Here is a 14,345-nt window from a genome sequence, read left to right as displayed (position 1 = left end):
AGTAAAAAAATGCCCTGTAATAAAATTGATATAAATGTCCAACAGACCACATTTCCGAAAGCAAAAGAAGCTTTATTTTTAATAACACCAGAAGATTTTTCAAAGCTTAGCAAATAACATTACAATATTACAGGATCTTACCACGCAAGTTCCATTGTCACATTTACAAACAAAATGAAAAGGCATCTGCGAAACTAACTTTGTACAAGCCTATAATTTACAAAAAAAGTGTATTTAATGTTGCGTAAAGAACCTACCTTTAATGATATACCTCAAATGCAGTTACACTTCAAATCGCTATGGGCTGTACACACTAACACTTGTATAGATAAAACAAAAAACACGAGGATCAAAGTTTATATACGGATATTTAAACAAAAAAGCCACTATTCTCGTCAGCCTTTGCATGATCGGTGGTCAATCCTCCCGTCGCCCCCAACCTTAGTCTATTGCTTTCAAAATCTGTCTCTCTCCAACGATTTAAATGTTTATATTGCTATACGGTTGTTTGCTCGAATTCTCTTTACTGGTTGTTTACAGCATTTTAGTTTTCAATTCACCTCCTTTTACTTAATCCAGATCGGTAATTAATGTGAAAGTGCCATCATACTTTGTTGTACAAGTTCAAACGACTTCAGGCAAAGAGATTCACTGTTTGTTTAGACACAAGTTACCCCCATGAAAAAAAAACAAATATTTAGCTTAATATTTACACAAACCTAATGCATGTCTGCCTCTATTTTTGCAATTACGTACATTTTTGAGAGCAGCTGTTATGTTAAAACTAAAGTACAACGTGTAACCCTTTCATGTTTGTCATCAAAACATAACAGCCCCATTCTGTTAGCATGTTTATATTATCAGTGCATAAAAATGGACCAAAAAATGTTGATAAGTGTCATTATCTTATGATTCACATTTTTGGACGGTCACTCTTATTTACTTTCCTGGGTTTTAAATCAAACCAAGTCCCCTCTGGTATGCCCATGAATTGGCCCGAATACCTTCTGAAGTTCTTGTTTCAAGCTTAAAAGTGGCTGCGTTGACGCACTGAACCTTTACATTAGCATGTACTTTCATTTGAGGAAGTTCAAATAAATGTTATTGATAAATTTAGATCTCGGCGAACATTTGTGGCTCACAATGCTCTCATTGACGTCGATGCAGCAAGATTAAGTCTTCTAGATCACCTCTCAGAATCCACAAGCATATTCTTAATAACTTGAAAATTACTTAAATGTACGTCATGGCCAGACAACCGCTTATGTGCAAAGTTGAGTTTAATTGGATCCCATGTGCCTGGTGTTCATGGTTCGCAAAAGCACAGATTCAGTACAAGACACATGCAGTTGAATCCAAAAGTTTAGAAATTGATTTAAGGCATACCAGCGGTTGTGGATCACAAACAGGTTTAATGACTTACATTTTTATTTAAAACTATCGTGACTGCAGGAATTCATATTCTTGGTTCTTTCGGTAAAGTCACGTAGATATAAAAAAAAAATCTAATTTTAAAGAAAAAAACCCACGACGTTTTGATCGCAATACAAGCAGTCTTCTAATGAAGCAGTCTTCTAATGAAGACTGCTTGTGTTCAGAAGACTGCTTGTGTTGCGATCGAAACGTCATGGGTTTTTTGTTTTAATTTTTTTTATATCTACGTGACTTTACCGAAAAAACCATGAATAGGTTTAATGACATAGAAACACTCGAATTCTCTTTCAACCCACTTAGTGCAGGTTGAAGACTTTATAGGTGGCCCATATGGAAAAAAATATTTCAGGTTTGTAATCGAGTGCTTAATATACTGGTTTGGAATATTTGTACCTGTATAAAGCTATTTATTATTATAGCCAAATGAGATGTATTATATTACACAGGTTAAATCCAAAGCAATGGTTTAACAACTGGCGCTCACAATGACAAAGTTCGAGTTATTTATCACAATTAGTGTGAGCTTGCACTCAAACAGGCAAATGCATCACAGCACCTTTACAAATGTGTGTGCGTTTTCAAAACTCATACTGGCTCATAAGAGAATAAGAAATGTATTTTTTTGCCATGGGGTTTTGTCTTTAGATTTATGGAAAAAAAAGGTTTTTCGAACGGGGTAGTAGGACAGTTTGCGATGGCTGCATTGCTTTGCCGTCACACGTCAGTGACAGTGTACTGGCCATCGGGCCGCCCATCACGAGACCGCACGCGCAGCGTGGCACTGCGCGGTGCAGCGGACGACTGCTGCTGTGCTTCCACTGTGTCTATCACTGCTCCTCCAGTACCGCCACCTCCACTGCTGCTCTCGGCCCCTCCATGAGCACCATGTTGCCGTGCGATCAGCCGTTCTGAGGCTCTTAGTGGGAGGCGACCTGTCCCAGAATCCTGGCGTGCTACTAATGAATCTGGCAGCAAAGACGGCTGGCGGTGAGGTGGTGGTGGAGGAGGCATGTTGGTGCGACGCCGCCGCCCCAACAACCTAGAACCATCTTCATCCGCAGCCAAATGTGGGGCAGCGTAGACGGCTCTGCCGCTGCCTCCACCCTCACCAGCCAACGGCATCTGCCCCGAGCGGCCAAGACGCATTCCTGCCAGTTGCCGAGAAATGGACGCCGCTCCTTCGTTGTCTTCGTAATCCTGTTCCTCGTCGTCCCTGTCAGAGCTGTCATCGCTATCAGCTGGGCTTGGAGGACCGACACCAGCCCTCATCTGGTGCTGGGGGGCAAAGGTCGCAGGCCTTGATGGAAAAGAGGACGCGGCTCCGGAGTCTGGCAGAGGGTCCACAGAAAGAGTAGAAGATGTAGCCACACTACTTACTGGAGAACTAGGGGAGGCTGCGGTGATGGTAGATGGCCCTGCAGAAGCCAAAAGTCCACCTGAAGCAACCGAGCCACCAAAGGCAGCTGATGAGACTCCCAGTGCTGCCGAAATACCACTCGATATAACGGAAGCAGCGCTGGACAGCATGGAAAATCCACCTGCCACAACAGATCCAGAGCCAGAGCTGGTGCCAGCGACTGCCCGGTCAACGCCGTCCACGCCAGAAGCATTTGCAGGTGACACCGCCGGCGCTGTAAGATCCAAGCGCAGGCCTGCAACGCCCTTCTTGGGTGCACTCAGCAGGTCACGTTTCATTTTGCGGCGACGAGATGGCTCGCTGCGGCGGTACTGCACCATGGCCTCCAGGTCCGCCACGTAAAGGTAGCCAGCGATGAGCATTTCCATCGTGGTGCTGCCACGCGCGAACGCTTCCTCCAGCTCCGCGCTTGTGCGCTCGTCGTACTGCCACCAGCCGTTGCGGCCCTCGTAGTACCAGGCATTGGCGGTGCGCGGCTTAAGCGGCACACCTTCAGAAGCACCTCCAGCCACGCCCATCGAGCCCGATGATCTCCGCTGCTGCTGCGCAAGCGGCTGGCCGTCTGAAGTGGAGCACAGCAGTGTGGGCCGTTCCAGGAAGTCAGGTGGAATCTCGCTGCGGCATAGGGCACACCTGCGGCTCTGCAGCGCGACTCCTTTGGCGCAAAGGAAGCAGAAGACGTGGCGACATGGTAGGCGTGCTGGGTGCACGCAGGGTTGCAGGCAGATGGCGCAGTCTGGCACAACAGGACGTGCGGGCGGCGCCTCGCCGGGCCCCACGCCCGCGCTGGGCGGCTCATCTGTGCCGAGCACGCGGCACCCCGACATTGTTGTTTGTTGCCGAGGGCCTGCAGAGCACAATGATATGTAGCGAATGTGATCAGACATAAGAACACTGGGTAACAGGTGCATCTGACCATACATTTCAATACCGTTCCAAGATTGACACAAAAAGACATTCGTAAACAACTTGTCTCTAGGCAACCAGTGGAAAAAAATGCCACCTATGTGCTGGTCTTCATAGCCGCAGTTGCACACATTAGGCATACCAATCAGCAGCATCATGTTCTACAGCACAGATATTTTTCATTCTATCTCATTAAGCTCTAACATGGTAAAATAAAGGCAACTGAAAAGTTTCTGTTAAGTCAATTTATAAATGCAGCAGTCTTTTTAAAGACCTAAAGGCAAAGGACATCGCCTGCATCCAGGGGTTCGGCTACATTCTACCCTAGAGGAAGTTGAAGTCCAACATCGACCAGCCAGCCCGACCTGAATCGGTGTCTTTTTAGTGACTAAAATAATTGACGTAGTTGAAATAGTTTTGCGTGAAAAAATAAAGTCTACCATTTTCAATGTCCGGGGAGAATATATATTTATCTAGAACTTAACAAAATGGGCCTATTGGGTCTAAACTTTCATTTCCTCTTTTCAGCGACGTCAACTTGTCCCATGGCCTGGAGGGATGAAATCGGCTTATGCACAGATGGCTACGTCAATCGTTACGTCGCACGCTCGTAATAAGGTGTCGACGGCTGACAAAGGCCTTCATCCAGCAGCAGCAGATTGACCATGGCTGATGGTGACGATGGAAAGGCCTACCCTATGAAAAGGGGCTTTTATTCGCCCAATATTTTTTGAACATTGACCATCGATGTTGGGCCGACAATGGTCAATAACTGGCTTCTTTTAAGTGGCCCACTTAAAACAAATATACATCACCATTTTCTAGCCACTTCAGGAGAGAGGACTCCCAGCGATACATTTAAGCGTGTACATCAACACATTATTCATCATTTGCATCCTAAGGCCCTGTTTATTATGTAGGATGACATCAAACTCGAGTCTTTCGAACGATATTTTAACCGTCGAATATTTAATTAAGACAATCCCTTAATCTGCCGTCATACATTCTCCCCTCGGCAGCCATTCTATCCATATAATTTCTTACCTTAGTTCATCTACAACGTAAAATTCTAAAAAAAAAACGCTTCCACAACTTAAGTAATGTATATTAAGTCGATAAATAATGACTAATAATGCAATTACAGTGAAACGCGTAATAGGGCCAAAGCCACGGCCTCTCCTTGAATGCTTGGGCAGGCGAGATGGCCTCTCGCCGGGCGTTGCGATCAGGCAAGGACCGGGATAAAGCGCCTTGAGCCGCCAACAGCAGCGACATTATCCAAACCTTGTTACATATATTCGCTAAAATACACACGACTATTGCTTAAATCACCTCACTACGACCTCCATAAAACATACATTATACCACTCCGGGTAATTTTAACACGAACGCGATTAATGTCACAATTGAGCAAATAAGCCCTGCATCGTCTCTAAAGGCCGCGCCGAACAAAGGTATCTTAACATGTCCGTGGCGCGCGACACTTACGTGATTCGAACAGACGAAGACGTTATTTTAAAAGTAAATCAAATACGCAAGAGTAAAAAATTAACGAAAAGGTAGGAGTTTGATTGCGATACGCGCAAGACGATTGACGCGTTCCGCGGGCGCCCAACAGCCGTTCAATTCCCGGCACCGAGGAGAGGCGGGGGAAACGACGTCGCCTTTGTGTGCGGGTGACGTCAACGGACGTCATTTGCAAGCCCCACCCCCTTTTGTTATTTTATTTCTATTTTTACACAAACTGGAAATACCGTCGTGATTAATTGGACGCGCGCGGGTTATTTGTGTACCCTTAATAAGGGTGGTGTGTGTGTGTGTGATACGCATCTTTTGTTTTAATTACTTGCTTCCGGTCACTTTCTTTGACCGCTGTTCAACAACAACACAAATGCGTGCGATTGATTTGCAGCGTTGTCGATTTTTGTTTTTACTTAGTCGAGGTGTTACTTAATCTCCTGATTAAATAAAGGCTAAATACATTCTTCCGTGCATCAAACCGACAATACAGAATGATCCGTATAGAGTTCAAATTATAAAGTCCACAGTCCTTATAATATGAACGTTTGTGGGGGATTATTGCACATTTTAATAATGGTTGTGATTTTATGCGTGTCATTTTTACTTGTGTGGAACAAAAACATTGTACTATTTTGAAGTCTGAATTTATTTATTATTCCATGCATTAAATTTACAATACAGGTTCACTCATTTATGGATACCCCCACTATAATTATGAGAAATTATAGAAAACTTAATTTTATTTCAAAGCCTCCAGATGTGTTTAACAAATTTCAATACACTTATTACATGTGTTAAAGCTCTGTAAGATATGGAGCTGTCGCTTTCACAATATTTAATTACCTGTTGGGTAGAAACGAAGTTAGCAATTCTCCCTTCGCATATCTATCTCTACATAAAATATAGAAAACACATTTTTACACAACCCATCAGCTCCACGACCTTCTAGGAGGGAATAATTTCAGCAGCATTGTTTAAAGAAAAGGAAAACTCTCCGCTTGTTTCGACACACAGGATCTCATCAGCAGTCAGTCTTGCTTAAATAAATATCATTGCTTGTCTTGAATCAATGATGCTGAAATTATGCACTCTCAGAAGGCGTGGGTCTGATTGATTTTGTGAGAAATACATTAAAATATATATTACGTATAGAGACGGATATGTGAAGAACGCATTGCATATTTATATTATCCACAACGACGCCAATTATTATTTTGTGTTCAGAAGGCCACAAATAAGTTCGGTTTCTATAAATTAACCTTATGGGGGGACCCAGGGGTCCAGAATAAACGGAAGTCAAAATCGTAATTCATTAATTTATTTTTGGCGACTCCGTCCCACCGCGCACACAAACGCAGCGACCCATCTGGCGCGGATCATTTTGTTGTCGTCCAAGCGCAGCAGCGAGGACTAGTGCGCAGAAGAGCTGAACAAACGAATGCACTCAATGCTCGGGTTTGGGCAGAATCATCAGTCTTATCCAAAGCTTCTCAAACTGCCTACACGACTTAAGTCCTTTATTTGTCATAACGGTATGCATAATACAGTGAAACTGCTCTCTTATCTTCATTATTATTTGTGACCCATCAATGTCTGCAGCCAGGATCAATCTATGGCAATCCTATTACCTGCAGATATTTAACAGATGAAATGCTTTGCACCGTTAATTCCTCCTGTTCGATAATACTTCTCTTGTCCGTATGCATCTGTGCAGATAGGTTGTACTGTTTACAAAGTGTGTTCACAAATCCACACTGAGAAACACGATGATTGACAGAGGGGTGTAAATATTTTTTTTCGATAGTGTATTTAAATAGAGGTAAGTAGTTTTCAGTTTTAAAGGTATAGTTTAACAAGACAAAACCTGCCACCATCTTTTTAAACCTATTGGTGAAAAAGAGCAAATATTCTCAGGTTTTTTTCCGGTAAAGTCACGTAGGTAAAAACATTAAAATTAATGAAAGTAAAATAAAACATTTTACTTTCATTAATTTTAATGTTTTTACCTACGTGACTTTACCGAAAAAACCTGAGAATATGAATCATTGCAGTCACGAAAGCTTCAAATCTAGAAAAAAGAGCAAAGTTGTTGTTCACATTATGTTTATGCGAGAGCCGGGGACTTATGGGACCCGGGTACTGCCATAAGGTTCAAATGTATATGTGCAATGTTTTAATTATTGACAATGTTACCTCTTTAACTGAAAACTAATTTAAGGACAATATTAACTTTTCTTCGGAGCACATCGTGAAGTCAAAAAGGGCCACATAGCTAAACCTTAACTTATTTGTTCACGAATCACAGTGCTTGAACATGTACCATTTTCACCATCAATCCAGCAGCATGGATTGCAAAACAAGTGTCACGTCAGAATCAGAATCTTTATTTATCCCGGAGACATCCGATTTCCTACGAAACTCTTTTTCACAGATGTCCAGTAAAGGCGGGTCACAAAATTGCAACAAAAAATGCAGAGAAACAAAACTATAGGAGTGCAAAGTATCGGAAAGGTAAGCATGAATCATGAATAGACAAACACGTTTAAAAGAAAGGTTGGCGGGGTTGCAACGATGTAAAGTATAACAACGGATATTTCTGCAGTAAAATCTCCCCTTGTCCAATTCTTCTCTTCAACCCCCAACCCTAACTTTGTAGCCCGGCCCATCGGCGTGGTGGTGACCTGTGGCAGTTGTACCGCCTGCACTCCTACAACATTGCCCTTCATTGCAAGGGCCGCGTGCCATTGGCGGACCCTGTGGCGGCCTTTAATGTGGACCCCCGACCATCATCCATTTATATTTTGCCATACCGCACCTTTACTTTACACCAAAGCCGGGAGCATGCAGGGAGGTTCAATGCCCCAAATATTGTTGACCTTGCTTTCTTACGGTGGGTGAGGGACATTGTGAGAGAGACATTGTTCTTCCATACCAAGAAAACACCATCGCACGATTTTCTCATGCTAACAGAGCATACGATGCCCTACAATAACACATTTTCCTTTTGCTGTTGCCCGTATTGAAACGGACCTGAAAACTAAATTTCCCTCTTGATTTGAAGCTTTCGTGACTGCAGGAATCCATACTCTCTGGTTCTTTCGGTAAAGCCACGTAGGTATAAAATAAAATGATTTACGACGTTTCGGGCGTAACGTCGTGGTTTATTTTCTGTTACACCTACGTGACTTTACCTAAATTTCCCTGTACAATAATACGGAGTTAAACGGCAATGTGTTGGACACGGTACGTTAACGCAATGAATCACACGTGTAATTATTCTCAACGGAGGAGTTAATGATGACCGTGGATTGGGATTTTTACAAAATCGTTCGTGCCACGACGAAGCCAAACAGTGGCTTTGGTTCTAGATTTGAAGCTTTTGTGACTGGAATGATTCATACTCTTAGGTTTTTTCGGTAAAGTCACGTAGGTAAAAAATAAATAATAATAGAAATAAAATAATAAATTACGACGTTTCGGAGGCAACACAAGTCTCCGTCATCAGGTGGGACCGCCACAGATAAATTTACTGTATCAAGTGAGGACAAATCCAAGAGACAAGCTCTTAAATACTAATTAAGGGGGAGGGGGGCTTATTATTATTTATTTTTTACCTACGTGACTTCACGGAAAAAAAACATAAGAGTGGCTTTGGTGGTGGTGGTGGGTGAGGGGGAGGTAACAACGCCATCGTCAGCTCGCATCTCATTTTGATTTGAAGCTTTGCATCTCATCTTGATTTGAAGCTTTGCATTTCGTTTTGATTTGAAGCTTTGCATCTAGCCGCTCAACCACCCACACACATCGAGCGGCCCTCTCGCCATTGGCTCGCCTCGTAACGTTGGGGGCCCTCCCGTCAGTGGCAGCAACTTCCAGCCACCACCAATCCACCACCAACCCCCCACCCCCCACCACCACCAACCCCACCCACCACCACCACCAACCCCACCCCCCACCACCACCAACCCCACCCCCCACCCCGTCTTTTGACGGCACTGAGCCGGAAAAGGCCGACAGTAGCACGTGTGCGTTGGTGCGCGCTCGCCCTTTTTGCCCTTGTGTGTCGTCGTCCTTGTGTCACGAAGGCACATTTGTGGGGGGTTTTCCTAGGTCTACGCGGTGGTGCCTTTTCGTTGGTGTTATTCAAGTGTTAGTGTCGTTTTGTAGCAGAGCTCAACATTGGCGTGCGACGTTTGGGAGGATACAAAGCGGTGGAGACGGGCGGGTGGGCGGCGTTGTTTTTTTTCGTGAACGTTTCGAGCGATAATCTCCGTGCGGATTTTGTCGTCTATCGGCTCGCCTGCCAACCCGTGTCCTTGTTTGTTATTAAACACAAGGGGGGGGGACGAACAATGTCGCGGGCTACCGAGACAACGAAGGGGTGGGGTGGATAAGAGACGGGTTAACGTAGCGATTTAATAACCATCGTATACGGTATTATATGATCGGCATCATGGGACCAGATGCTTAACGGGGATTAATTGCGGCAAGGTAGGGCGGGTGGGTTAAGGTGCAAGTGGTAGAGACGTAGTAATCGTTAGCCACACGATTGCCTCTGTACACTTATCACAATTGATACAGTATACGGTACTGTGCTGTATCGCAATTTGGGCAAAAGGTCACTGACACGTCGTGTGTAGTTCTCGGTGACTTTGAATCTCCACGTGGTGTGATATTACATGGGGAAGAGCCGTGCAAGAACATCACCCTCACCGCCACACGTTGTTCCAATCGACATTTAACCCTTAAGAGTTAGCCGCTGTGTTTAATCATTCCGGTAGAACAAACACACGAGTCCTGTTTTGTGGGCCACGTGTAAACGGAGTACAATCTATAAAGTACACGAATTATTTTTTAAATATAAAACCCAACCCAGACGGAATGTAAAAAATGTAGGGTAAAGTTGACATTGAATGCGGGGTGTACGTTACGTCGTGTGTTGATTAAATGCGAACAACTGAGAAATATTAACGCATCATCTTTGTAGAATGGTCGATGACTGCGTTGTCAATGTTGATTGGTGGTAGAAGTGTCCGATGGTTATAAGTTAAACGTTCTCAGAACGGTGGCTCTCAACTTGTTTCGAATTTGTAAGTTTGTAGTTCTCGGTCAGGTTTCTTGCGCACATCAAAAACAGCTGCGCCAAAATCACCCGTCGCTGAGCAAAGGGAGGTCCCTTCGAACACGCCAAGCGGCCAGCAACTAACAGCAACTATTGCAAGTTTAACAGATTCGAGTTGACCTACAAGGCGAACCGTTGGCGTAATATGAAAGATCAGTTGCGTATCGGCTGTACGATTACATGTCACGACCACGCCGTTTGTTATGCCAAGTAAGAGTGAAATATAATCAAGAGTGATATATAAAAACGTGTGTAGTAGCTGCGTTAATGTTGCTTGGCCAGCAAAGCGGTCGGTGTGTGCGATTGTGGAGATTTGCTGGATGGGCCCATACAACATTACGCGATTATAAAAGCAGCTACCGAACGTGAGTTTGGAATTTTCTATTGCCCAGGTGTGTGCGTGGTCGCATGCAACTTTACGCGTGATAGTGTCGAGTGTTTTCTTAAGGCATTGCCGGTAACTGTTACTAAAGTGTCCGAATGCAGCTGATTGATGTCAAGAGTTTAGGAGGTGTATGTTTGATGTTTACATCGATTTTCGCGATGGCTTTAGGCTTAGTATAGCCGTGCGTCATTATATAATAGACGCGGGTCTACATTAAAACAGTGACTTTCGGATGAGAAGTAGAAGTTGCTGCTGCCTTTCATTCGATTGTACTTGAATTTAAAGTGTTGGTATGTCTAAACACTAATTCTAGGTTTATTTAAGTATTTAAGCAATCGTAATTTTTTTTTAAAAGTACGTTTAAGCTTTCAAGCCAACCATGTTTCATTAAGAACAACAAAAGCTCTTCTACACACAACAAGACACAACTTCACCTTTGTGAGTCTTGATTAAACTGTTGGGCAAACACTGGTGGTGGTTGGTGGTGGTGGTTGTTGTGGACCTTTGGACGAGTTTATTTTCTTCGGTACATTTGGATCCAACTTATCATTGATAAGGCCAGAATCTTTATTAACCAAGGGGTTCTTCTGGAGGCCAAGAGTTTTTTTCTTTACTCCAAGGATTTCTGTGTCAGCAAAGCGAGGTGGCTCATACAACAGGGGTTCTCGTTAATCAATTACCGAGCAGGTTTTTAAGTGGACTCGCTTTGCCCATCCGTTACACGAAGTTTCTCACTCGACCCGACTCAACCAACAGATTCCTTCAAGCCAGAGAGAGATTGTAATTTATAGAAACAACAAGTTGTGAGAAATTGTTAATTCAAAAGCGCGCTTTGCCAATGGTTAGTTTGCGAGATTCATCGTTGCCATGTCGGTTTAGAAGTAAAAATATCTCCTGCTGCTGCTGCTTGCTGCCTTTAACTTAATTGTCGCATCGCACAAAAAATACGACACTTGAACTTTAGTTCGTATTTTACAACGCAATCTCAGGGATTATCTTCGTTTTACAACCCGCTATATTTACGTGCATATAAGCTACGCCGAGCCAATTTTGTCTGGGGCCTCTCCAACCCCGCACATCAGTAGGGCGCACGCCAGATAGCTTTTTTTTTATTTTTGGGGTAGCGATGGCCAAGCTCACTTTCTCATGGGTGGACTACCTCATCTTCGCCATCCTGCTGGTCATCTCCACTGGAATTGGCCTCTACTACGCCCTGAGCGGTGGTCGCCAGAAAACCACCCAGGAGTTTCTGCTGGCCGACAGGAGCATGGGATTCGTGCCCGTGGCTTTGTCGCTTCTCGCCACCTTCCAGTCGGCGGTGGCCATCCTCGGGGTGCCCGCAGAGATCTACACCTATGGCACTCAGTACTGGTTCCTGGGAGTCAGCTACATCTTCGGGCTCCTCATTCCTGCGCACGTTTTCCTGCCCCTCTTCTATCGGCTCAAGGTGACCAGCGCCTACGAGGTGGGTGCCTTGAAACAATCGGCGTGGCTTGGAGTGGCTTGTGCCATGCGCCGTTGCAAACATGACTCCTTGTAAAAAAGGTGTCAGTTTTGTTGCCAGATAGAAGGGTAAAAAAACTATTATCAGGTGTTAAGTTGTTAAACCACCAAACTGAAATATCATCAGAGTATGTTTTTTGTTTGCATTTTGGCCACAAGTATTGTGGTTAATGCAGACATGATTCCTTGTAAAAGGTTTCAGTTTGGTGTTTTAACAACTTAACACCTGTTTTGTTGCCAGATAAAAGGGGAAAAACCGATTATCATGTTTGCACATTTGTCATGTGAGTAGCATTTGAACCTTATGGATGGTACCCCGGGGTGCCACAGTATCCCGGCTCTCGCACAATGTCCGTGATGCAGTCATTGTTAGTCTGTTGATGGTCGGCGATGCGTCAATCGACTCATCTCGACGAGCTGTACACGATGCACCACTACTGTGACACGTACGAGCGTTCAGGGTTTCAGCGCAATCGTCCTCGCTGAGTTTCGACATCGCGGAGTGGCACTGATTTCGGATTGATTGGTACCCCAGTCGCGGAGTTAACACCCCTGGGAAAAATAGTGTCCCAGAAATAACATTTAATTGCCTGGGCCATTTTGTATTATTTGGTACCCTGGAGTACCGCCATAAGGATAATTTGTCTTCTGTTTATTGCTCTTTTTATAAGGCACTCCTGGCTATAATATCTTGAAAACAAAAAGCATCGGTCTTAAAACGTTCACAGGAGGGGTCCTACATGGACATGTTTTTCAATTTCTATTATGTTTAGCATGTGGGAGAAAATCTATGTGTCTGCGATTCAGGTATCCTTTTGCTGTACTGGTAACCTCCCAGCCCAACGGATATGAGGTTTTTTTTTGCAGGAAACCAAAGTACCCAGAGAAAGTACACTCACACGATACCATTCATTTAGTTACAACACAACATTATTTAATAATATTTTTCGTGAGAAATTTTGAAGGTTTGGGAAGGCCTTTATTTAGCAGTGGGTTGACCACGGCTGATGATGGTCACCATGAAAGTGCCCTAGTAGCCCAGCAGCACTGTGTTGGATCGAACACATTATGGCCCTAGTAATTTTGACACTTGAATGAATCTCTCCTACTCTGGTACCACATTAACCAAAGGCGTTAATGTGTTTGGGGAAGTTAATTGAGTTGCATGGCCACTGCGTGTGCAGTTCATGCTAAGTTATTTTCAATTAGTTTATTATGATGGCCTACTTATGTATGTAAATATAACATTTTATGGATGCTGTCATGGCATAAATGGTGAGCACACTGTACTTGGCAATGCAGCAGTCACCAGTCTAATCGCTCACCATAATAGTTGAAACAATGGTGCAAGTTTCTTAAATCCCCCCAACAGCATTACTCTAAATCAGTGTTCTTTACTAATTTTCAGAAGGGGGCCACTTTCGCTGATAAGTTGTCAACGTGAGGCCCGCCACACCGCCTGCAAGGGGTGTTTTTACGTATTGTGTATTGTCGGGGGCCGCAATAAAGGCTATCAAGGGGGCCGCCAGTGGCCCACGGGCCTTGCAATGAAGAACACCGCTCTTAATATTTATCGGCAGGTCGCGTGTGGTGAGGTAAAGTCTGCGTACACCCACCTCTCCAAAGATATCTGGCCAGCGTGGCCAACTCCCCTCGGCTTGAAGGGGCTCTCCAGAGCTCCTTGCATTGGAGGCCCTTCTGCCGGCTGTGCCATGAGCAGGCACTTGCAGGGCAGCACTTTTATTATGCTATTCTCTTTTATGGACTTAAAATCGGTAAAAAAAAATACATGGGACAATAAGTGTTTTGTGCAAGGGCAACCTGGGTCAACAAAGTGAGATGTTACAATTAACTTTATATGTTATAGTGTACTTAATACATCTGTAACATGAAATCGCACAGGTTATTAAAGCAAGCTTAAAACAAAACATTTGTATCTTTGGTGTGCAAAAGGCAGGTAGAGTATATATGCTTGTGCGAGGAAATACACTTTTGCCTTGCTGTACGTGCCATTTGTCAACCCACTGCTGGATGAAGGCCTTCTTACACCGTGCGTT

At 44.0% G+C, this 14,345-nt stretch overlaps 2 protein-coding genes across 2 annotated transcripts in view; one reads left to right on the top strand and one right to left on the bottom strand.

Annotated features, from left to right (window-relative positions):
* Positions 1-51: 51 nt before the first annotated feature.
* On the bottom strand, positions 52-5,433 carry RNF146 (ring finger protein 146). The gene is made up of 2 exons (XM_078604906.1): positions 5,246-5,433; positions 52-3,698 (listed from the first exon to the last, which is right to left on the bottom strand). Exon 2 carries the CDS (start codon positions 3,676-3,678, stop codon positions 2,149-2,151), a length of 1,530 nt encoding a protein of 509 aa, XP_078461032.1. The 5' UTR covers positions 3,679-3,698; positions 5,246-5,433; the 3' UTR covers positions 52-2,148.
* Positions 5,434-9,281: 3,848 nt separating this feature from the next.
* LOC144726308 (sodium-dependent multivitamin transporter-like) overlaps positions 9,282-14,345 on the top strand; it is a 30,262-nt gene continuing 25,198 nt past the window's right edge. The window contains exon 1 of the mRNA XM_078604902.1: positions 9,282-12,250. Coding sequence (XP_078461028.1) covers positions 11,912-12,250 — 339 coding nt within the window. The 5' untranslated portion in view covers positions 9,282-11,911. The remainder of the gene's footprint in view (positions 12,251-14,345) is intronic.

This window comes from Lampetra planeri, chromosome 23 (assembly GCF_965212315.1).
Source record: "Lampetra planeri chromosome 23, kcLamPlan1.2.h2, whole genome shotgun sequence".
NCBI classification, from domain to species: Eukaryota; Metazoa; Chordata; class Hyperoartia; order Petromyzontiformes; family Petromyzontidae; genus Lampetra; species Lampetra planeri.
The sequence above is the reverse complement of the archived record's forward strand: the minus strand, read 5'-3'. Positions and strand labels throughout refer to the sequence as shown.